Source organism: Thermobia domestica, chromosome 18 (genome assembly GCF_964235325.1).
Source record: "Thermobia domestica chromosome 18, izTheDome1.hap1.1, whole genome shotgun sequence".
Lineage (NCBI taxonomy): Eukaryota > Metazoa > Arthropoda > Insecta > Zygentoma > Lepismatidae > Thermobia > Thermobia domestica.
The window spans coordinates 70,662,702-70,689,387 of NC_137471.1; the positions used below are offsets into that span (position 1 = coordinate 70,662,702).

General features: G+C 36.1%; 1 protein-coding gene across 1 annotated transcript in view; it reads right to left on the reverse strand.

Moving 5' to 3' along the window:
* The window catches only part of LOC145676066 (uncharacterized), a 57,020-nt gene that overhangs the window by 19,238 nt on the left and 11,096 nt on the right, over positions 1 to 26,686 (reverse strand). The window contains exons 3-7 of the mRNA XM_081746931.1: positions 24,484 to 24,579; positions 20,391 to 20,694; positions 14,535 to 14,640; positions 7,795 to 7,915; positions 1,731 to 1,799 (exon numbers count right to left, since the gene is read on the reverse strand). Of these exons, the coding sequence (XP_081603057.1) occupies positions 1,731 to 1,799; positions 7,795 to 7,915; positions 14,535 to 14,640; positions 20,391 to 20,694; positions 24,484 to 24,579 (696 nt within the window). The remainder of the gene's footprint in view (positions 1 to 1,730; positions 1,800 to 7,794; positions 7,916 to 14,534; positions 14,641 to 20,390; positions 20,695 to 24,483; positions 24,580 to 26,686) is intronic.

The following is a 26,686-nucleotide window of genomic DNA, read 5'->3' on the forward strand; positions in this document are numbered from 1 at the left end:
GAATAAATGTATCCTTCTTGATAGCATTTTTATATTCTATGCTATAATAATTATTGTAACGTGATGCTAAATAGTATGACTAAGTGTTAGAAGAAAGCCAAAATGTATGGGAACAGTTTTTTACTATTTCTTTTATTTCTAGTTACAGGATAGAATTCTATACAACTGAAAAGAAAGAAAAAAACAATAGTACGCAAAATGTAACTATATATATATATATAGTTATAAAATAGTGGAATACCGTTTCTCCAGTTCGAGCAATTAACAACAGCATTGTATCAACTACAGTATATATATATATATATATATATATATATATATATATATATATATATATATATATATATATATATATATATAACGTACCTGAATGTTAGGTATACTATCAGTTTAAAGCCTACAACTTCAACGTCTGTATTTTGTAGCGAACTCTATTAAACCAGCATTATAGTAGAGAAAGGAGTATGTAGGTTTGTGTAATACAAAATCAACTAGAAGAGAGAGAGAGAGAGAGAGAGAGAGAAAGAGAGAGAGAGAGAAAGAGAAAGAGAGAGAGAGAAAGAGAGAAAGAGAGAGAGAGAGAGAGAGAATTCTTCAATGGTCAGCGCACAGCGCACAAACTAAATAAAACTACTACTTCGTAATACAAGACTGTATACATGAGTTATTCATCATATATCTTGCAGCAACTACTGAAGTAAAATTTTAACACGTTGACTGCCGAGAATTCCTTCCATTCAGAAACCATTACCACCACAAGTTTCCATTTCCTTCTAATAAATTTATTATTTTTTTTATCGTATTTGTTCACGTAAAGTGACAGTTACGATATATGAAGTGACTTTTTAATTTATTTTTTTTTAAGAATGTCTGTCACGTGTGCCCGACGCGGCATAGAAATTTGGCAAAATGTCTCAGCTCGAAAAAAACGAAAAAGCAGGAACTTAATGGCATTGAACTGATGCCACACCTGGTGTATAATTCTCGCCTTTTTCCTTCGAATTACTACCTGTTCCGGTCCATGGTGCACTTCCTGAAATCACGATGCTTTACCAATCACCAGGAGGCGGAAATGGCAGTGACTGACTTCTGTCTCTAAGGACATGAGATGAAATCGAGGAACTGGAAGAAAGGGGGCTGCAGACAGTCCAATAATTCGAGGAGCCCATTCAATATACTATGAATGTTAACCTGCTTTCGTTGCAGTGTAATAAATACAGTTGTGTTGTGTACCGGAACACTGCAGGGCTAAGACTCACTTTTATACACTTTGGTATCCTATTCATCTTATTAGAATTTATTCAAATTATACGCGATTCATTCTAAGACTGTTTTGTTTAAAACTGAAAAGTATCTACAACATAAAACCATGATTCACATTTATCAATATTGAACTTTTTTTTCTTTCTTTCGAAACTTATTACTTGTTGACTGTGTAGAAAATTATTTTCTTTTAAAAATTAACAACCCATTTCATTGTTGTAAGTGAAAAAAGATTACCCTGATATTGTGAGTCACGAAAAATTAACAAGAAAAGCGTGCTTTCTTTACCCAAAATGATTTTTAAAATATTAATAGGCGGCAATGAAAAATAGTGGTTTGAAAAACTGCGTATGTTATTCTTCACAAGCTCATCCGCAATACTTTCAGAGTAGATCAACACACTTGTGTTAGGCATAAGCAGGTACATATTTACTGCTTCTGGAGATTAATAATCAAATTGTACTTACCTCCCAGTTCATCAAAGGCCACATTTTCTTTGTTGGATTCAACATCAACTGGTGCCTCTTTTCTTGATTCTGAAAATGAAATTTCAGAATATTACAGACCTTTACAAACCCAAAGCAATATAGGTTTTTAGTTTGCAGACACCTGAAACATTTAATGAGTAAGTACCAAGTATCATATGTGTTATGTGATCGTTGTACTTACGTCAGATGGGGTAAAACGGAAATGTGTGTTGACGCGACAGCCGATGGTGATGCAAGATCTCTTGAATTATGAGTGCGCGGTTAGTTGGTGCAAGTGTGCCTAAAGTGATCAATATGTTAGATGTACGCGACAACCACGAGGGTATTCCTAATAGTAAGATCTCCAAACCGCTGGAGACGCAAGGAAACTGTCTGTGCGGCTGTTGGTAAAAACTATTTGTTGTTTCCTCTATTCCTTCGCTCAATCTTTGCTTGGTTGTTCATAATAGAGCTCTGGCTCTGCGCTAAAGTTCGCGCAGCTATTCGGTTTTTGAACGCAAAAGGCACAGGAAACAGGAGGATACGAAACCGGTCCGGAGGAAACCAAAGATGGACGAACCTTCCAGAGGACACCCATAAAAGTGGACTACAAAAGGACCAAGGTATCAGTTCTTGACTGATCAATTAATCTACAACACCTACTCCTGCGGTCACTCTACTTTGGACGAGGGAGTTCCTAATCAAATCCTATCTCTGGAGGCAGCCCTGCGCAAAAGGAGATATCCTAATTACAACCTGCCTCCCGAGCCTGCCACGAGCAAAGGGGTTTCTGTACAAACCTAACTGAACCTTACATATCCAAAGCCACTGCTGTGTGCTAAGGATACAAATAAACTTTGTAAATTCATTACAAAAACTTATTTTTATAATAAATTGGAGAAAGGCTTATCCCGACTATTTATTGGCTACCGAAAAACATTTCAATATTGACGGAAGTATATGGCGAGTCATTCAAGGATGTCAAAAACGTCCGCAAGTGGTGCGGGGAGTTGGCAGCTGGTCGTACTGAAATTTACGATGAAGAAGAGGAGGGAGAGTCTGTTGATTTCCGATAGTTGAGCAAACCAGTGACTAGCATTTGTTAACTTGAAAGAACATTTGGCCGGAACGCGCTTGAGCAACGATGATGTGAAAAATTAGGTTCAACACTTCCTCGAAAAACATGGCGGCAAGCTGGTATGTGGGCATAAAAACACTGCTACAGCGCCTTCGAAAATGCATCGACCGAAGTGATAATTATGCAGGAAAGTAGCTAAATATGTAAGGTTTAAAATTATGTAAATATTATTGAAAACAGATGTTTCATTGTGTTTATGTATACGAGACATCCAAAGAACCTTTACGCTCCAAACCGATTCCTCCCTACCGTGAAACATCCCGGTCGCTCTGTTATGCTGTTTGACTCAATTTCCAGATGTTCCATGGGTCCTGTTATTACGCTCACAGGACGTCGTACTGCCAGTGATTATGTGACCATACGTACATCCCAGTTCCAGATGTTTACGGCTAATGATTTTCTAAAATGACAATGCACCAATTCCCACTGCTGGAGCTGTTGCAGTACGGTTTCATGAATATAAAGATGAACTAGAACGCTTCCCCTGATCCACCCAAATCCCAGATTCCCACATTATTGAATATCTGTGGTGAGTTTTGGAACTCACAATCTGCTGATGAAACTAAGCTGTGTACTGCTAACGAATGGCACAACATTTCTATGGAAAGTATTCATGATTTATATCCTTCAATTCCACGGCGAATCAGAGCTCTTCCCTAGGCTAACGTTGATTACACACTGTACTATGAAGGTACGTAGCATTTTCTTAAGGTGTTCATTATTTTGATAAAATCTGTATATTTCCAGCACTAATAAACCGAACTAAAAAAAAAAAAAAAAAAAAAACCTTCTCATTTACAACTCCTTTTATGATTTTTTTTGTTACATATTAACCGCATCTACAGGGTGAATTTAATTATTTATTTTTTTTTTTTTTAGTTTAACGTCCCTTTCAGCAGCGAGGTTATATGAGACGGGACATACTGATTAACGTGGAATCCGAACCACATGAGCTCCGCCGGGAGGGTGATTTTAAACAGCACGCTTGAGAATATCACTTTAAATATAAAAGGTAGGAACATATCCAGAAGAATAAAAAATACAAAATTTTGCTTTAAAATGCGATGACACATTGTGGTTACCTAAAAGTAGGAAAGTAATTTAACCTACGTTTATTATATGATCAAGTGAAACGAATCTAGAGAATTTTCCTTACAACATATTCTCCACAGGTGCGAATCCATGACTAACAAAATAAAAAACTAAGAGACTGAAATGGAAATCTAACACCGATCTTCGGTTTATCGTACCAGTAAGTTAAAAGGCTCAAAAAGTGAGAAGCAAAACGAGAAGTAATGAGAAATAAATACGGTATAATGCCATCTTGTCAATTATGTCCAGCTACCGAAGTGTATTATCTTATTTCAAAATAAGTTCTTCTAAACATATGTTCTACTTATTCCTCCTATAATAAACACCTTTATTATTACAGACAATTACTCGAGTTTACATACCAACCGGAAGGGCTCCGTTCGATTTCCGGTTGGGCCACGATTTCTTTCCTGCCTTACATAAAGCAATGTCTCTAATTTTTCTCTCAATACATAACCATGACTTCGACCATATCTCATCAGCAAAGAAAAACAGCTGAACCGTTTGAAATGAATTTTGAAACGTAATTAGCACTTGACTCCGGCTGAGCTTTATCATACTACTTTAAAATATGTATCCAAAATGGCAAGGAAGGTTTAAATTTCTCGCACAAATAACGACTGCACCATCCGAAATGTATTTCTGATACATATTACATATATAGATATATATAATTAATCAATATTAATTCAAATTATTCAATAATATTAATTTAAATATGCATCGTTATAGGGAAAAGGGGTACTAATATATCGTTCAATTATTTTCTATAAAATTATTCTTCCTATGCGTACAATTCACTAGAATCCTACATTTTCTTAAATTTACTAGAGACACCAAAACAACAGAAGTATGTTTCTTCCTCAATCTATGATTTTTGAATCAATATTATCACTATTGTATTGTTGTTAAGGAAACCACAGACACTACCAATAGTGAATACTATAAAAGCAGTTTCTAATATCAAAATTACTGCAGTATTTTTCACTCTATTTTGATTTAGGTAGAAATATCTTCCTAAGATTTTGTTGTATTGCTAAAGGAAACTGAGAAATAGGCATGCGTCAGTTGCAGTTCCAATGTGGAACGTTATTCTAATGGGCGGAAAATACGAAAGAAAATATAGTTAATGTAAGCCACTATAAAAACTATTGTAAGTAAACCCAAAAGGAATCAGAACAAGGTGAGTATCTGTCGAGTTTGTTCATGGAAGAACACACAATTAATGTAAGAAGCTTGAATAGTTGTCTTATACTCAAACGGCAGTCAGTGTAATAATGTAGAAAACAGGAATGTAAACATAATTTAGAATTTATTTATGGAAGAATATTTGAGAATGTCTATGGCCAATTTTAAGACTAATTAACGTTAGAAGAACCTGGAAAGTGGTTCGGCAAGGAAAGCAGAATGCCATATATTGAAACTATACTAATCCGCATGGTTGCCAGAATGTCCAATTTTGAAAGAGCAAAATTGATGTTCTCCGTAAGTAAACCGGACACCTTTTATTCTCCTTTTGTGGCTTAAAAATAGTTCCTGTTAAAAACTGAGGATCTTACTGGTAAACTGGATAAATTCTATGAAGAACATAGTTTGGTTAAGAAAATACAGTTATCTGAGAAGTTAATGTAAGTTACGTCAAACGAAGAAAAAAGTGTAGACTCATTTAAGGAATGCTCCACAAACTTCAAAACTACTACAAAATACAAGGGATGGGGAGTAAGTCATGGCAACCCAATAATATTTCGACAATTGAAGGATGTATTAAAAATGTGTTATGTACAACTGAAAGGGGATATTTTGTTGGTAGGAATCATGGAAAAAAAAAAAATAATAATCCTGTAACATACATATGTATTAACGCACATGTTAAAAAAAAAAAAAACTCATGATAAACCCGCAAAATAATGTACCACACACCACGGTGCCGTCCATGTTACAGAATCCTGTCTCATTACAACAAACTTTCAAAATAATCTTCCGCATTGTCCACAACACGCTGCCATCGATGTGGGAGACGTCGAATACCATCCTCTGCACCATGTCTGAAATAGTTGATCTGTTGATACACAGCATTCTCAATATCCACGTGGGTCGCATATCGTCTACTACGCAGTGGTTTCTTTACCTTGGGGATGAGAGCAAAATCACACGGTGACAAATCCGGTGAATACGCTAGGTGTTCCAACTCTTCCCATCCCCATCAGCGCAGTAGGTCCCGTACATAAGCTGCCTTATATGGCTTTGCATTATCGTGCAATAGGATTGTATTATACAGTAGATGAGGATGCTTCTCCCTAACGCTACGTCGAAAATGTCACTGTAGTAAGTCTTTCTAATACGCTAATATGACTGTAGTGCCATGAGGAATGAATGACACGCGTACTCTCCTTGTGTCATATGCCATAATCATCATCAATCGTGTGGGCGAGGGTTCTGCCCACGTGATGATCCTGGATGTCACCACTCTGGAGACTGCGATTTCAACTCAGGTTCATACGTCCTGGTCCAGAATTCATCTATAGCGACGATCTTGGAAAGACAATGATTTGTGTTCATTCTCATAGCGCTGTAGATGAGAAACGGAACAAACTGCATATCGTGCCCAAACCTCCTTGAAGGCATATGGAACCCATTTCGATTCAACTTTACGTAGGTCCAGGTCTTCTTTCGAAATTTTATGGTGTGCTTCTCAATCCCAGTCTCCGTCTCTAATACACACAGCGTCCATCGTTTCTTGTTCCCCAACAAATGTTGCAACACAGCAGGTAGCACACTAGTCTGCACACTTACAGGCCGATCTGACCGTTGTATGTCGCTGCTTGCTTGGCGTCCTCGCTGAAAGGCTGCTACCCATCTTGCGACAGTTCGATATGGCAGAGTATTATTCCTTTGACACCCACTCGCATGTCTTCCCCGGAGAACGGCCACTTCGGTGTACGATCGCTATGCCACTAGTCACTATCACTAGTCACTAGTCACTTTACACCACGACTGCTTCAATTGTTTTCCCAGCTCTTCCGTGCTCATCCAGTACAACACAGAGCCTTCTTTTGACCAGAGGGAAAGTACTGGTGTCAGGCTTCCTTCCGCAGTCTGCATTTTCCGTTCATATTTGCATATCGTTAAAAATTACTAGGTTGACATTACTATTTTGAAGGGTTACCATAATGAGAAGTTTTTGTAACATGTGCATTAATATATATGTATGTTACAGGGTTGCCTAGGTTCTCTTTCGTGGTTCCTACTAAAAAATATCCATTATGGGTAAAATAATTCTTTCAGTTGTATGTAGCATTTTTAATACAGCCTTCGATTTTCGAAATATTACTCGGATACCACGACTTACTCCACAACCTTCGTAATGTAATAGCTTCTCCTCATTATAATAGCTTCTTTCATTTTCTCCGGGTTCAACTGCAATGCTGAATGTCAAAGTATTTTGAAAAATGAAATTTCTGTGGCAAGATGCTAGAAATAAATTCCATGTTGATACAGTGACAGCAGAACTTCAAATTTGTACATATTATAGACACAAAGTGATTACAGTGAATTTCAAACATGTTTGTGTGCTACACTCTATAGCAAGTTTTTAAGGAATAAGGCTCAAATCGAAGCAGCTCAAGTGTTACTATACCTGCTATATTCTGGATACCCAAATATATACAATTTCTCCTTATATAATATAATAGGAATTACTACATAAATACAGGTGATCGAGGAAAGTTTTAGCGGTGAGGAGATTATGTCCTGTCTGATTTTAAATATCTGGCAACCGTATTAATAAGACATGTTCTCCGAAACAATATGGAAAAAGATAATTTAATGTCTTACCTTGCTCGGTCACTGGTTTCTTCTCAGTTTCTGGTGCAACCTCAGGTTGAATGACTAGTTCAGAAGCTGGAGGCGGAACCTCATCTTGCGAAGGTTTCTCAGTAGGTTGCTCATCCGCAACCTTGAGGAGAAAAAAAAAATGTACATAAGTCTACGATAAACAAATATTTTGCACATTTTACTATAACATCGAAAAATATTGTATTAAACTGACAACGCTCATTATATAAAATATGAACTAAATTTAATGGAGAGTAGAACCCATTTGTGACAATACATTCCTTAATTTCTACACAAATTTTCTCCCAGTGTACATGTTAAAACTTCCTCATGATACTACGCAAGATCTGCGAAAATACATAATTGCGAAAAAACGTAATTAGAATTTCTCTATTATATGAATACTGTAAATTTCATTAGCACAAGCTGCCAGATACCATCTGGAATATTGTAAAAAAAACTCAAATTCAGTTGATTTCAAATAGGAAATAATTAGAAGAAAATCAATTTAGCATCTGTTTTAAAGCTATTTCGTTGAGATACGAATAAAAACTATCAATTATTCTTTGGGAACGAACGACACACTCAGTCACAAGATTAGTTTTTCTCGAAAAATTACGGATGAGAATTTGTCATTTTGTTCTGATTGGTGTCTATCCGACTGTTATAAGTCATCTTTGAATAATATTAAAGAAAAATTAGAATTTAAAAAAAATGAAATGAAAAATTTAGTTTAATGTTTATGCACCGAAGCTTAAGGGAGACGGTGATGCGAAAAAATGAATGAAATGTTGGAATGAAGAAAGAGGGTTGAAACGGGATAAGCCTGAGAAAATTCACGCACACGGTGTTTGTCCACCACAATGCTCACTTGGCGCAAGCTGGAATCGAACCAGAGGTGAACGATCTACCACCGAACCATCGCGGCTCCTAGAAAAGTTAAAGTTATAAGATATAATCAAAATCTTGATAATCAATAACCACACCGTGCACTGTCGTCTTGCTAGTGTCATTTATTACATGCTTGATGAGGGTATACTTCAATGCTATTGTCATTTATTACATGCTTGATGAGGGTATACTTCAATGCTATTGTCATTTATTACATGCTTGATGAGGGTATACTTCAATGCTAGTGTCATTTATTACATGCTTGATGAGGGTATACTTCAATGCTAGTGTCATTTATTACATGCTTGATGAGGGTATACTTCAATGCTAGTGTCATTTATTACATGCTTGATGAGGGTATACTTCAATGCTAGTTTCATCTTAGTAAGTGGCGTGGTCACCGTATACCTAGGTAGTATCAATTTTAAGATTTACTAAAAGAAGTTTTTCTCAAAAACTACGCATGAGATTTTTCAAACATACAGTTTTATTCAGACCAATGACATCTACCGATTGGTATGTGTATCAATTTCTTTCAACTTTAAACGCTAATATGAGGGTCATTTCAAAAGTCTTGGACACAGCGCATGCACGACGGTTTGAGTGGTGTGATCAAGTTGAATTTTATGTCAGTTGTGAGTCACAGTTTAGGCTTAACGGTTGTGTCTGTGTTTACTTGTTCACGTGGCTATGTTGTGAGAAATTCACTGTTAAAATGGAAGATTAACCCGACTCAGGTCGAATTACAAATAGTAACCAGTTTTCCTGTATCAAAATCGAAGCTCTACGTGGAAATAATCCAAATGAAATTTACAATGCTTTGCGAGAGGTTTGTGGAAATAGTATAGTGGATCGCAGCACTGTATCACGGTGATCAACTAGTCTCCGTGAAGGCCGTATAAGCGCTACGACGCTTTCCAATGCTAATGAAAAAAATATATAGGAAATCATGAAAACAAAGTTTCGTGAAGCTGTCAGAAAGGAACATTTCAGTTATCCAATAGATAGAAATAATAATAATAATAATAATAATAATAATAATAATAATAATAATAATAATAATAATAATAATAATAATAATATGGAAATTACGACCAGTTGTTACATGAACATACATTCTACTAAAAATAAAACTAAATGGTAATTATCTCGTTGAAAAATTTTATACGAGTTTCTTAGTATGTTTATTTTTCGTTCCATTTTGTAGAGTATGAATACTTTTTACGCTAACTGTATATTGTTTATGTAATTATCTTTAGACAATAAGCAGAAAAAGACAAAACACAGAAAAGTCTATATTTAATCACCCTACTGTGGAGACAAAAGGCCCTCCAACCACCCACTTGTAAAAATATAAGGAAATAAGGTGTGGAAGTAGCTATGCCACAAAAAATATAGATTTCGTTAAAATGCAGGAAATATAGGAACATTGGAAAGCCTGCGCTACGGACAACCCAAGAAGTGGAAGACCAACTGCAACAGACTACCCTCTGAGACTATGAATGGCAGAGATAATCGACGAAAATCATGTGACGGAATTGCATATGAGGCCAGAATGTGTCACTTCAGTTTATAGAATCATTACTGAAAAGCTAAGGATCAGAAAAATCGCTGCGAGATGTGTTCCGCATGATCTGAGTGAAGAGCAGAAACATTCAAATATGAATGGAAAATACTTCCCCACCCACCATACAGTCCTGATTTGAGCCCATTAGACTGATTTGTTTCCCAAATTGAAGGAACCACTCTGTGGAAAAAGTTTCGATACAATTGACCAAACTTCCTGTGAAGTGACCTGAGTGACCAGACATTCAACATCGAAGGTATCCTATCCGGAATACAGAATTTACCAGAACGTTGGGAAGCTGTCATAAGCAAGAATGGAGATCATACTGAAGGCCGGTAAAGGTATTTTGTACAATACATTATTTACTTCCACAATATCTTTCAGTGTGCAGAACTTTTCAAATGACCCTCGTAATATTGTAGAATGATTATTCTATCCTGTTTAAAATTAATCGTGTTCTAAGAATCTTTATTCGAAAATATTCGTGAGATATCTGGTCAGATGAAAAGTTAATTACAGAAATCCTCAATAAAGAACGTTGCTTCTCAAACTGAAATAATAATATAGTTTACTGGAACTGAACTTACGGATAAACCACGTAGGCGTCTGCCCGAATTAAGAAAATTCTCCAAACTTAAACCCCTACGTCAATGGTTCCCAACAGGTATGTCGTGCAGTCTTATAGGGTGTGTAGCGAATTTTCAAAATTAAAAATCATGAATCATTTAATAATTAGTTAAAGTCAATTTTGAGAGAGTGTACTAGTCAACACCTCCAGTCTTTTATAGAAACTACTAAACTTACACTATTTTAATAAAAAATAAAAAGTGTGTCGTGATGTCGTAGGCATTACGTAAAGGATGTTGTTAATTAAAAAGATTGAAAACCGCTGCCTACGGAAAGAAAATTAATCTTATCTGCAGTTATTGTCGTTTGTAGTTGAACGTTCCTTTTCAGAAGGCTATATAAGACAAAACCCTCTATAAAAGGGATCCGAACCATTTCTCAGGTTTGTATCGAGGTAAGTACCCCTCAATGGGTAATCGAACACGACAGGAAGCATGATGTTAGACACTTGACCATCATGGGGGACTTATCTGAATTAACAAATGTTTATTAACTTAAACTCCGAAATGCGTCTAAATATTTATTAATGCGAAATTTTTAATTGGAAACCTTCACTTTCGTCCGTGGTTTATTTCTTTCTTCATAAACACATATTTCTATTTTAATCACATCTCATGACTTCCATTATACAATAGTTCAATAAGAATCATTCGATTTAAAATTTAATTAGTATCCATCGTACAGAACACAGACAATTCAGATTAATTTTATATTACAAAGTTAATCATGATCTTTTACATACTAAATAATAGGAACTCAATACGGCACCCTTGGGATGCACAGCAAATGTTCATACGGAAATCAAATTTGTTCCAAACTTCTGCGAACATATTGGAATCCAATGCTTCCAAGGCTTCAATTATCACTGGATTTCCCTTTACACAAACAACTCATGTCTTGGAATTTGATTATACTATCAACTAATGCTCTGAGCAGTAGGAGCTTTCACCCCAAAATATTGTTGACAAAATCCACGCTGAACAGTTGTTACGGACTCTCACTTTGCGAAGCGTAGAACGCACAATTTCTGCTGTGTAATCGCCATCCTGATGAACACTAAAGTAACCGGTGAAGAAAGCGCGCTAGTACAACTACCAGAAATCACGTTAAACATGAGAATTACTTCTCTCTGAAGGTGGTTCAAAATTGATAAATTACATAATTACGAATAATGTTTGAAATCGAATTATACTTTTTGAAACATACTGTATAATGAAAAAACATCCCCTATTTGTAACATTCTAAAACATATTATGATGGATAATTTACAACAAATAAAATAGCTTTAAACTCTTTAACGTTGCTGCTCCAATGAACTATAAGGTCTTTAATTTTATTGTGAAAAATTTTGGTGCTAAAGTTATGCTTACCGCTAAAAAGTGATTAAAATAAAGAAATACGTCGCTGACGAAGATCAGAGTTCCTACTGAAAACTTGGGCATTAATTAATATTTAGACACAGTCTTGTGCTAAATTAAAATTAGATCTTTTAGTTTTACGCTCCTTATTTAGGACCTATAGGCTAAAGGAGGATGATTAATGGAAGTAAATAATAACGAAAGAATTTGTTGAGTGGAAATGTGGAAGGAGGTCAGAACCTCAAGAAAATCCACGGACATGAACGACGTTGTCCACCAAAAACTCATGTGGCCTAAGATCGAACCAGGGACATCTTGTATTAGAGGTGAGCCCTCTATCACTGAGCCACTGTGTATTTCTGAATTAAAGTCAATAGTTATCATCAAAAGTTATCTTCGCTCCTTTAATAGCTATTAAATATGTTTAAATATTAGGACATAAAATTCACGACAATACTAACATTTATTTAGTTTATACTACCGTCAATTACCCACCGCTGGGTTACAATAAGACAAAACAGAAATTTGCTCCGTTAGTCAGTCACTTTTTACTATTACTAAAGCGCTCTCCGATGTCGGTCATTTTCGTTCATTTTTATATATCTCGCCCCTTCTCCAAGTTGCAGGGCTGAATTTGGATTTAAACGGCATCGGAAATGTCACTGTTCATCTCAGTGACCCCGAAAACTAGGATTCAACACTAATACTGGTCATTTTCGATCATTTTTATATCTCTCTCCCTCCCCTTCCCGAAAGTTACACAGTCAAAAACCACCCCAGGTTCGAACTTCATCTATGTTGAAAATTTGATCGAGATCGGTCGGGTGGTTCAATAGTTGAGTCACAAACACAGTCACTTTCACTTTTATTTATATAGATTTTTAACTTCTTGGAGACGAAGCCTCTCTCACAATGCAAGGCAGTTGGTACTAAGCAGATTTTCAGCAGAATGCAGGTACAGTATTTTAAATGCCTTTAGCAGAGTCCCTAATAGGTCTAGAAGTTGAAACAAGAACCAGGATACGCAGAACAGAACAGATTTTCAGAGTATGAAATAGACTAATTTTATGAAGCGTCCCCTCCGTGAAGGGAGGGAATTGAGAACTATTTTATTCAGCTCCACATACGTGCCAAAGCGTCTCGCTGGCTTCATGGCTGGGTTCATTTCCTATAGTAAAAACTCCTTCCACTTCCCGCTAAGCAGTACATGCAACCAAGTTGATTGACAGATGATAATCTGTGCTGGCCTAAGGAACGTGTTTACACAAAAAATTACGTTCTACTTCTACAGAAATAAATACTTCATAAGTGTTGAGCAGCGAAAAATTAGTTTCTTTCTCTAACAAGCGAAGCTGTACTTTTTCCCCTTCAATAATAATAGTAGTAATAAATAAATAAAACAAGTTTTGGACCCGATAGTATTAGATACTTTTACGGGCATGCATTTAGAAGACATTTAAACTAGGCACATTGCCTTCCATAGCAAGGAATGAAAAACATTACGGTGTTTCCAAGTTAACTCCAAGATTACTTGGTAATCAAAAGATAAAATAATAAAGTTAAAAAGTCTTACATTTCGTGTTACTAAATAAAGTAATTTCCGAAAGAAGGAAAAAAAAAAAAAAGATCCGAGTTATCTGAAGTGACTTCTTGAGAGCTCTGTATATTGATTACAATTTTATCAGGCTAACATATTTTGTTTACGATACTACAATACGTATATTTAGTATTCATTTCCTACAAGATATAAAACTTTACAATACAACTTTTAGAAGCGCACCACAATATATTTCTATGAAATAATAACTAATTTACTATTACTGAGCAATAAGGAATATCTACTGACAGTAACCTTCAGATTTTGGTACTTACCGACCGGTTCGACCTGGTACAATGACAGGAGTACTGATTCAATGCTGTATAAGTTCTAACAAAAACAAACTAGAAAATCTCGTAACAAAATCTTTAGTTTAAAAGTTGGTTCTGATACGCTGACCGTGCAAGACTGAGCCGAAAGTCGGGAATCTGGCGTATTGCACCCATGTGCTAACTATCACGCCGCCAATTCGCTCCCTGAGGTCAGTATTCATACGTTTACGCAGCATAGATTGCTTCACAACTCTTGTACAACAATCCGTACCACATTAGTAAACACCTATAACTGTTGAACGCTATACCATATGAGAAAAGGCTAGGCATCGAAAGATCTCTATACCATAACCCTACATTACCATGTTCTGTCCAGTTTCACACTTTTTCACTCTTGTAATTTTCTAACAAATTAATTTCAAAGTTACCTTATTGGAAGCATCTTGTTCTGTACTCTTTTTCTTCTTATTCTTCTTCTTAGTTTTGGACTTAGAATCGGCATCATCATTTTCCGCTGGAGTCGCATCAGGAGATCTAAGGGGGACACAATACACAAATAAAGCACTCGAAATCTACATGATCCACCCGAACAATAAGATCTTAATCTATCGTTCCAAACTTACAAGTAATTATAGTAAATACCAATAGTGGATGGTAGTCTGGAAAACAAGCAATTGCAACATCAAACATGTGTGTGCACTTTCTGCTACCGAGTGTTAATTCTTACTTAATCAGACACATTTCTGCTTTTGATGTATTTCCACAAAGCTTTATATTTATCTTTATTTGGTGCTGTTGTCTCATCTTCCACGGAGATTTCTTATTCTTTACTATCTAACCTAACCTAACCGTTACTATTCCTCGTATAACTACAGACTGTTTTCCTGTCTTTCTTTTCATTTCCTTTCGGTAGCTTCCCATCCCCATACAACTGTTTTACTTTCAGATATTGATATCTCTTATCTAAACTTCTACACTAGTAAATGAAAGATGGCATTTCTATAAGGCAAATTGTAATAATTATATATTTATTGTAATACCAGGGTGTCCACACAATTTGGCGAAAAAAAAATCCCTGACTTTTCATGACCAAAAGATCCAGATTTCCCTGACCACTGAATAATTTAAAAATATAAAAACAGAAAAAAAATCCCAGCCTCCACTTTCTCCATAGTTGAACTTCTTTTTCTTCGCTTCTGTTTCTTTTTACAATTTACTTTAATCCAAAAGAATGTAAATTTACAAACATAAGCATTACGCCGATATTACACTTACTATTCCATAAATTCAGTAAGTGAACAATGGATCTAAATCCATTTTTCCCTGACCAATTTGCTATTTCCCTGACTTTCCACAATGTGGACACCCTGAATAATTATATCGAGTCCTCTAAATAAATAAATAAATAAATAAATAAAAATAAAGCTTTCTGCGTACGAAATCGTGCTAGTGTCCCAAATCTTAGCGTATATGTCGCAGCGGTACAAGCTTAACGTGATTTGCCATCTGACAGCTGAAGCTAGCAGAGTGTAAAAAGGAAGAAAGAAAGAAAAAAAAAGCTGAAAGTCTTGTAATCAGATGTAAGGTATTACGTCATGAAGATGAGTAACTTTCCGTAAAATGGTGATGTTTACTATTTTATTTCGATAAAGGCGTGAATGCTGCCACTGAAGAAATTTGTGCTGTTTTCGGACAAAATACTTATCAAAAACAACAGCCAAAAGACTTTCGCTCTCGAAATTTGGATATTCAAGATGCTCCTCACAGTGGGCGACCAATCACAGCAGAAGTAAAAGATATTCTGACAAAATTCGAGCAAGATCGGCATATAAACAATCACAACATCAGTGACCTAAAGATTCACCACCAAAGTGTTAAATCACTTAGAAAAAGCTGGCTACAAAAATGAAGCTCGACGTTTCGATGTCACATGATCTGATTCAATACTCGGTTGAATTGAATTTCTATCTATGAATCTCTACTAAAATGTACGAATTCGAGCCATTCTGAAACGGTTGATCACAAGTGATGGAAAGTGGATGATTTAAGACAATATGCCTAAGATCGTGATGGCACAATCTATCATGGCAAAGTTCACTCTGAAGCCCAGGCATGTTACGCTGTGCGTTTCGTGGGATTAGAAAGGCATCGTGCATCACGAGATGCTGTCGCTACGCAGAACGATAGACTGGGACCTATACTGACGATAAGTTTCGCGAGTGCACCTAGCAATTCAAAAGAAACGGTCAGAACTGATCAAGAGAAAGCGTGCTGTACACTACACTAACAACGCCAGACCGCTTACATCTGTAGCAACCCGTCTGAAATTGAGAGAACTTGCCTGGAAGATTTTAATACATTCACCGTAGAGCCCGGACCGGCACTGTCGGACTATCATTTGTTTGAATTTCGGCAAAACTCTGCGAATGATGTTAAGTTAGTTTCAAAAGAAACCTGTGAAAATTGTGACAAGTTTCTGACTAGAAACCTGTGAAAATTATGTGACAAGTTTAATTAGAAACCACAGATATATATAGCGACAGAATTTTGTGTTGTTGGAAAAATGGCAGGAGAAAACTGACAAAACAAGGTTCTGGAAAACAAATCATGAAGATGTTCAACGCTGATGAAACTCCGTATACGAGATTCTAAAAAAAATATGGAAATTTTAAAGCGTTTTGAGAACTGCAGTAATTGAAAAATGAAGAGGGAACTTAAGAAAACTGAAAACCAAGACAATAATGAAATAATGTAGGAGAAGTTTGTTAGTGTCAGATCTAAAAATTACAGCATATCGGACCTATATTACAGGAATACGCTAAATCGCTAGCTAAAAAGTGGGTAAAACTGAGTTCAAAGCATCTAACGGATGGTTAGAAATTTTCTGCAAGAGACATCAGATAATTTTTAACGAATTTTGTGGTGAATCGTGTAATGTAAATATTGAAACATTTGATGAAAGGTTGCTAAACTACCTTCCATAATCGAAGGACATGAATTTTATATTTTAAAGGAAATGTCTATCTCCATTAAGCAGAAACCTTACTTTAACGGAAATGACGTCCCTCGGCGAACACACTATCCGAGGATTGGGGAAGGAAGGAAGCAGCCTGTGACCATTTATGGTAGGCCATTCCGGCATCTGCCTGGTGTGAATGAAGGAAACACAGGGAAACTCACTCAAGATGGCTGGCCAGAGAAAGCTGTTACACTTTTTCGACCGAAAACCCCCACCGGAACTCGAACCCGGGACCGCTCACACCAAAGTCGAGAGCGTTACCGTTTCGGCTCGCGGGGCTACTGCTAGGTTATTAATGAGATTTTTTATGAAATATGGACAAAACCACTTGTGTTATTTTGAGAAAATCGTCCGAGAAAAACTCACTTCAACAATAAACTACCCGCTCTAGAAATATTACTTATACCATATTATAAGCTTGTTAGTGGGACATTGATTTATGAAAAATGAACAAAATTGTTTTTCGAGAAAATCCGAAAAACTTGATCCTTATCCTTCGGTAAACTATTCTTATTTTTGAACGTAGGAAGAAAATTCAAAACGTGCCCCTAAGGCATCTTATGAAAATCTTAAGCTACAAATTTGGTCTCGATATGTTGAATAGCATGTACATCTTCTCGATGAATGAAGATCTTTAACATCAGGACGAACGGACGGACGAACTGATACCCAGAAATCCGTTTCTCGATATCTAGAGGCCATCTCGAATCAGACTTTTCTTCGAATTCACCATACTTTTTCTCCTTTATCGTCGCACAAAAATAAATATTAAAAAAATAAAAAATAAAGAAAGCTCGCTATCATATGTCCTATACTACTAGATGCGGTTACAGCGCTCATGCACTATAAACAGTGTGTAACTTTATATTTACATACAGGGTGTAACTGGAGGTAATGCAAATACTGCGGTAGGTGATTGTACGTGACTAGTACATGAAAAAAAGTTCATATAAACATATCGCGAAACGCCCAGTTTTCGAGTAACTTGGGGAAAACGAGTAACACCGAAAAACACCACGCATGTATTCACCGACTTATTACTAGTAGTACCATTAATGCAAATACATGTTTTGGCGAATGTCCAGTGGTGAGTCCTCAAACGCAGGTGGTAGTGTCTCCAGAAACTGAAGGAAAGTCTGTCCTTTCAGAATATTGTCTAGGACAATTGAGTCAATGAGTATGTCATTCTCTACGGCACACTACACATTAACCGAGAATCTGTGCTGGAAATTTGTGGAGATGGTGGCACGTGGATTGGCATCACACCAATAATGCCAATTGTGGCTATTATTTATGCATCTCGCGTAAAAGTAGCCTCATCGGTGAACATGAGGTACGGGATTAAGTACTCATGTTGCGTTACCCATGTCCAAAAGGCTACACGTTTCTCTTCATCGCTATTATGAAGGCTTTGTTCAGGCTGGAAATGGGTGCAAACCTTCCTCCGCGAATGTTCTCTACACTGCCATATGAGACCCGACCTCCAGCCGACTTGCTATGTGCTTGGTACTTGTGGGGACATTCATCCTAGACAATAACCTGAATGGACAGACTTTCCTTCAGTTTATGGAGGCACTACCACCTGCGTTTGAGGACATACCACTGGTCATTCGCCAAAACATGTTACTTGCATTAATAATACTATTAGTAACAAATCGGTGAATACTTACATGGTGTTTTTCGTTGTAACTCCTTTTCCCCAATTTACTCGAAAACTAGGCGTTTCGTGATATATGTTTGCATGAACTTTTTTCATGTACTAATCACGTACAATTACCTACCGCAGTATTTGTATTACCTCCCGTTACACCCTGTATATATCGGGTGTTCTAAGAATGGCGCCCAGGACCACAAAGCACTATTCTACAAGTCGTAATAAGGATAGTCTTATTGTAGAGTATATAAATTCAAAACTTGTTTTCTCACTTGTGCTTTTCTCATCTAGCCCAGGACGCTTCCAAAATTTCAAAATACGAAATTATGTAAGGCTATAATAAATACCTTATACAGGGTGTATCGAAAAATGAAATGAAATCTTTGAGTTTTACGTCCCACGGTTATGCCGGTTAGGCTAAAGGAGACGGTGATGATGAGAGATGAGTGAAAATATGGAAAGTTGTCAAAAATAATTGGTTTTCCCGTAAAATAGTTCACTGTTTCCAATCGTGCACACCGTGTTTAGACTTCACACTGGCAAAATGACTTAAGTTAAATCAAAAAGAGAAATTTCCAGTTCAGTAGACTGTTCGAACGGAACTTATGAGTACACACAAATGACACAGAGAACACATTGTTGTGTGAGGGAATCTAGTAAACTTCGAATCAGTTTACCAACAATGCTCTATTGTTGGTACGGTAAGGGCTCAAAGAAGACAGATAAATTGGCAACGTTGCATTTTGAATTAACATAGGGCGCGTTACCAGTGTGAAAGCTAAACCGATGGTATGATTGGAAAAATTCCTCCATTTTAGACTGATTAGATTTCCAACAACTTGCCCCTCTCTTTCTACTTTTTCGTACTTTTACTCGTAACAGAGTTGGACGATAGCCAGGAACATTTGATACGCCCTGTATAAGCTAATTGTAAGTAAAAGAGCGAAAGATACTAAAAATTTTCCAACTCAACAGAAAATGGTTAAGGAAACTACCTTTCTTATGAAACCTATTGGATACATATTTAATGTTGGATTTTTTTTTTTCCTCAGCATACTGGACATGAAAATCAAAATATACAGTTTCAAAACTTTAGTCCCGTTATCAATTTTATCTCCTACCGTTACACTGCCCATTACAATATGTCATAACCTCTGTCCATCAGTAAAAAAACCATGCTCCAATATAAAACGTCTTTAGAGAAGATGAAAGTTCAATGCTATTTTCTGAACTTTTTGGTTTAAAAATACTTACCATGAAATCCACTGATTACACCTTTAGCCAAAAATTTTCACGTAGTGTGGTTTTTGAACTATCTTTCTTCCTTTTTACAAGGTTTTTTATATCAAAACATGGGCTTTAACGGGCTGACAGAACCTATAACCATATTTTAATAAGAAATGCAAAGGTAGAAGATACACTGATAAGAAACAATAAAAGTTTCGAAAGTCCATATTGTGATTCTTATGTCATGATCGAAATATTTTTTACCGAACTAATTTTCGCTCACATTCAGTTCTTGTCGTCCATGCTCATTGAAAGCGTTATTGTTCATTTGATGTAATGAATCTCACAAACAAAATGTGATGTCAAAAAGTATTACAAACTTACTTGGTACTATCATTCCGGTTATCTTCATCTTTCTTCTCTTTATCCTTTCCAGATTTCTTTGGGCTCTTTTCTTGAACATCAGCGTCCTTTTTACCTCCATCTTTCTTAGTCTCTTTTTTCTCGTCCTTCTTTTCTTCCTCTTTCTTATTTTCCTTCTTTGGTTCCTTCTCTTCGGTCTTTCCTTCCTCCTTTTCCTTTACGTCAATCAACGGAGTTTCCTCTTTCTTCTCAGGCATTACCTCTTCACTCTTAGCTTTCTTCTTCTTCTTGGCAGGAGTGCCTTCTTTGCTAATACTTCCAGTTCCTACAAACAAAATCCATTGTTAATGATTAGAACAAAGGAACAAAAATTCACTGTTAAGGAGTCTGGTTTGCTACGCGAAATTCCTTTATATCTTTGCACTGTCTGTCCGCGTGTCCGTCCGCGGGACACAAAATCAAGAACTACTACTTTGGCCAGGAAGGGGAGATTCAGAAGCTAGGAACAAATTTTATTCATGAAAGTGATCCATCAACCGAAAGTGGTAGGAATCAACCATTCCTGAACCTGGAAGTGATTACTATAAAATAAAAGTGATAAAAGAAAGTGAGAAGCAGTTTCCTGCAACGATTAAGCGTCTTACCAATATACAGGATGTCTTAAAAGTTCCCTGACATAGGGTAACTCTTATTATCAGTTACAACAAAATGTAAGAGGGGAAAGAAACAGTGTCCAAATGTTTTCAATCTAAAGTAAAGGAATTTTTTAAATCGGACGAACCGTTTGGGTTGTACACTCTTTATACACCCAGTGTTAAATGAAAATGGAACGTTGCATTTACCTGGACCCACAACATAAGTGAATGAAGTTACTGTCTTTTATGCTAACGTGTCGATGACAAGCCCACATTTCAAACAGTAACTTCATTCACTTATGTTGTGGGTCCAGGTAAATGCAACGTTCCATTTTCATTTAACACTGGGTGTATAAAGAGTGTACAACCCAAACGGTTCGTCCGATTTAAAAAAAAAAAAAAAAAAAATCGTCTTCACTTTCGATTGAAAACATATTTGGAGATGGTTTCCCCTCTTACATTTTGTTCTAACTCTGATAACAGAGTTACCCTATGTCACGGGACTTGAGACACCCTGTATTCCATCTATATCCTTAATTTCCTACTATATCAAGAAAATAGAAATCCACTACCAATTCCGGTTTCAATATTGATCCACATAGAACAAAAACAGAGCGAGAAGTTTTCCTTAATCGATTTATCTTTCTAAGAATAGGTACCACCTGTTAACCCTGTATTAAAGCCAGAAATCGAAAAATCAACCACCTCCGATTTTAACTTTTATCAGTATAAATAAAATATAGATAAATATCAATATAGATAAGAAAACATTCACGGATAGTAAGAAGCTGTTTTCTGCAATCAATTAAGAGTTCTAAGAATGTATTTTATCTTTCTTCACTGTTTCTACTACAGTCGGAAGTGGTAGAAATCTAGCACTTATTGTTTCAATATTAACTGAGAAAATATAATCATGCAAACAAATTCCTTCACGTCGTGTACAGCTGACACTGCTGCGTTTTAAACTAACGACTAGTGTTATGATTGAATGAAACTTTTCAAAATTCAGTAAAAAATATTTGGTAAAAAAAAAGAAAGAAAGAAAGAAAAAAAAAAGAAATTATGCCACATGGAATTTTACAAGCGATGCATAACGTCAAATGTCATTGGATAATTCAATTGAAATATCAGAGATGGGACACGCAATTCAATGAAAGGTACACATGGAATGTTTGCAGTTCTAAAACACTTGGCAGGCCAAGTAACAGCGGGAATAACATGTAACGCAGGATATTACGTGTAGATAACAAAAATTTAAAATTAGGTTAATGCAATGCAATCTTTCGATTACACAACTATAACCTTCGCGCTCGTTAAGCTATAGAAAGAAAATCAAGTTTCATTTCATATATTATACGCTGTTATATGAAATAAAGAAATGAATAAACTAACGGAATTAGAATATAATCTAAAATAATGCAAAAATCATTATGTAGACAATCAAAATTTCTCAATGCCTACAAACCTAAATTGGTATGTCTGCAAGAAATGTAGCAAACTAGGATTTAAGAAAAACGAAGAATTGAGAGTTAGCAGTGTCACGCTTATCTAAATATTTATTCACTTCAAAGCACACCATTGAGAAGATACAATTGCTTCACAAGACCACTTAGCAAATGAAAAGATCTACTTTAGAATTCTTACATAACCGAAACTTAATCTCGATCAAGGTTTACTTAACAAAAATGAATTATATTATCAAGCTTACGTTCGTAACTCTTAGGAGGATCAATAAGAATGAGATAATTGAAAAAAAAAAAAAGAAAGAAAGAAAGTTAATCTCATACTTGAAAAATGCCTCAAGGAAGTTTTTATTAATTTGAAGAATTAATTCTGTAGTTAGCAACACTGTATGATGGTGCTTTGAAGAAAAATAAGTTCTTACATAGTACACATTAATTTAACACCGAAAAAATAATAATTATCTCACTTAAACGCTTCAGTAATTTTTCATACTTCTTTAAAAATTAAACAAAATATTAATTGGCAACATTGTATGATGGAGACATGGGTTTTGGGAGGGTAAATATATAAGTGCGCATTAGTGACTGGAACTGAACACCAATTGTCTTCACTTTATCCCGCTAATGATTAGCGAGTATCGACATTACGGAGTGTTTAGAAAAGTACAGTATTTCCAATTGTATGAAGTAATCCAAGAACAGCACGTAAATTGATAGGAACTCAATAATTTAAGGTTTATTCATCTCGAAAAAGATACCAGTGGGACAGTGATGTGGTAGACGCTAAATAAACGAAATGCGATATGGTATACGTCTATTTCTACATTATATCGAAAAATTATAATTCACTTTGAAAAACAACGGCAGAAGCGAACTAACAATAGGATTATAACATCGAATTGAGCTCATTCTACATCATCGTTCGCTGTACAAAGCAAAACTAGTAATTCGTTGCTTGCTTATTCCTACTAGCTATTTGAGAATAGAAATAGCAGCCAGTTCTTTACGATCAATTACATGGCTGATACTTCACTTTCTTCCTATTATAGAATAAAATTGGAAGTTTGGTTAACGCAGTAACGTTCAAAGACGATTAAGATTTGTAGATTTGTTTTCATAAACGGTATTTGATGTAAAACTGTAGAAATTATTACTTCTGGCTGTATGATTATGTATAAAATAGTACATAAAATCTGAGAACTTATTTGATGTTTGAATGTGATCTCTGCTAACTGTTAAGTTGTACAGAACGAAGTTACGACGAGCTGCTTGGTAATTATGTCACACTTGTCAAGAGCTTCAAGTGACTTTTCATGATAACCAAGTGTCAAGAAAAACAGGAACATTGGCCAAGAGCAGCAGTAAGTAGAATCACTAGTATACATCCTTTCTGAAATATGCCCAATTTATTATTATTATTATTATTATTTAAAAAAAAAGTGTGATGGCTCGATAATTTGCATAATGTTTAACTCGGGCCAAATGAGCTTTGTAGTGGAGCAACCACCGTATAAGTGGTTATTTCGAGCTATTCCAGTTAAACTGGATATGAAATGGGATAGTATAATGAGCAGTTTTTCTCAAAAATTAAAGTTACTACGAACGTTATCACCGGGAATTTCAAATGCTCAAAGGCGGGCTCTGAGAAGCATATAGTCTTGGGGAAAGTATGTAGTAAAATATTATCTCTTGTTCTATTCTCTGAGTGTTTACTAGGCAGTGAACGTTCATTGTTATTTTTTTCAAATAAATATAAATTTGTGTATTACGGTATTTGAACAAAACAATTACGTAGGGGTTTTCCGGAAAATTATTAATTGCAATTTTCTTATAATATCATCAATTATTTTCTGGGCATTTTGTATGTACAAACAGGAGTAAGTTCTTGTAGCTATTTTTTTTAACGCACATAGTGACAGAGGAAAAGAACAGAAGATGTTCTTAAAATATGTCACAAACAAAATAACCACTATTATAATGCTTGGCTCTTAAAAATAATGTAAATAAGTTCCCTACCTTGTTTATCAGAGACAGCGTCCTTTGCATCCTCAATCTGGCCTTCATCCTTCTTACGATTTTTCTTGTCTTTCCGGGAAACAGACTGCCACTGCCCTGTAGGCAACAAATGATTACATTAATACAACAAAGAATTACTGGTATTTGGAGAGTAGTACTAACACCATTAACCATTAAGCAAGTTCGCAAGAATCCGTAAAAAAAAGTTAGTACATGTCGCACAAAGCCAACGCCCCGTTATCGAATTCAATCAGCCTCGAATCCCTTGTGAGAACTAGTCCTATATGTGAATAGCGGGCCAGAGCCCGAGTTAGCGCGAGCCCCAATGAGACAAATATGAGCAAGCACGAGCCTCACTGAAGATAGTGAACCGGGCCTCGATCGAGTGAGCTACGCTTGAGATCGCATGTGGCCTGACTGCAAAATGACCATACCTAAACCAGACACACACTACGCGAGAGGATCAGAAAACAAGGTTGCAAGGTCGATATTTCTGGAGTTTCGTCTGTTATAGAGGAATGAAGAGTGTGACAATTTTAATATATTGAGCTGGCAACTGAAGTTTCAGCAACCCGCCACCTACGGCGTTAGTTGTAGGTAAACAAATTGTGACTCGTTTGGAAAACCGGTTTCACGAAGAAGACCGCTCAGTTATTGAGTGTGTCTATTAAAATCCCAAGACGAAATTTCGTGATCTTTTCTTTACCAAATCATAAAATTTTCTAACATTTTCAAGAGCGAATTTGGCTACAAATTAGGCCGAATTTTCATCCATGCGATACAAACATATTTTGCTCGCGATTTGGTAGCGTCTAAAGCTGAGCATAGACATTTTAGGTGGTGAATTTTGACGTTTTATAGAACAAAATTTTTCAATCTGTACTTACATTTGCACAGTTAAAAAAAAATCGTGACCCAAAAGCTAAATTTTGTGACTTTCATGACAGTTTTCTGATTTCGTGACCGATAGACACCCTGTTATTCCATTTTTGAGGGCGAAACATGTAACCGCGGCTGAAATTCACCGCCAACTGGTAGAGGTTTACGAAAAGACTAATGTCTTGTCAACATGTCACAGAATGTTGTCGAAAGTTTGTGGCTGGTAAAGAAAACCGACGTTGAGCGCAGTGGCCCACCTAGCACGGCATCAACAGATTTGAACACAAGCTGGCGTGGAACAGCTGATTCAGAACAACAGGACGATCACTCTCCAAGCGACTTTCACCTGTTGCTAGACTTGAAGGAGCACTTCGGAGGCCGTCGCTTCGCATCAGACGAGGAGGTGTAACACTTCGTAACAACGTGGTTAACAAGCAAGGACAGGATTTTTACCAGAAAGGAATCTTCAAACTTACCCATTATGCGATAAGTGACTCAACCGATATGAGACCTATGTCGAAAAATAACCATATATATGTAATTACCTTTGTTGGTTGTATGAAATAATATATATTAGTTTCCCTGCAGGCTTTGTAACCTCACTTATGAATCACTCCTCGCATTAACACCAGTGAACGTCAAACAGTACTTTAAATCATCCCAACTAAAATTAATTTTCCTGTTTAGACTTCCAAACTATGCTATGTGTAAGTGTTGGAAGTCTTATAGAACAGCCATGTCTATCAGCACTTTCAGTTTCAGTGTCTATCAGACAGTAAGAAATAGTGAGTAATGGCTTTCCGATACGGATCAGCGTCTGAGAAACAAATTCTATCTTCGATTTCATTCCTCTATTGCAACCAGAAATTACAGGTGCACTACTTCCAGTTTGGGTATTAAATTAGCATAGTTTCGAAGTCTATGTAGTTTCACACACTGAAACGAAATTCGCTTGTTTAAAAGTAATAATCAACAAGCAAAACTGAAATTTATGTAACATTCTACAGTTTACAATTATAAGAATGGGAAGTTTTGGAATGTTAATTGCTAATATTATGATGTTACAATTTAATCTAACTTACCTACTGACTGAAGCTATAGAGCACACAATCATAACTAGACTTCGCTTACGCCTCAATTTACTTCCCTTAATTGGATCCGCGCTGAAAACATCTTCAGCAACAGTGGATCTTTTCCTTTGCATCTCCAATTGTAGTTTTTCGATTGGATATGTAAAAGGGAAGATCAGGTAGCAAACAATTGATGTTCTAGATGTTCCCAGTGCGGATGAATATATCCAATTAAAGGAACTAAATTTAGGAAC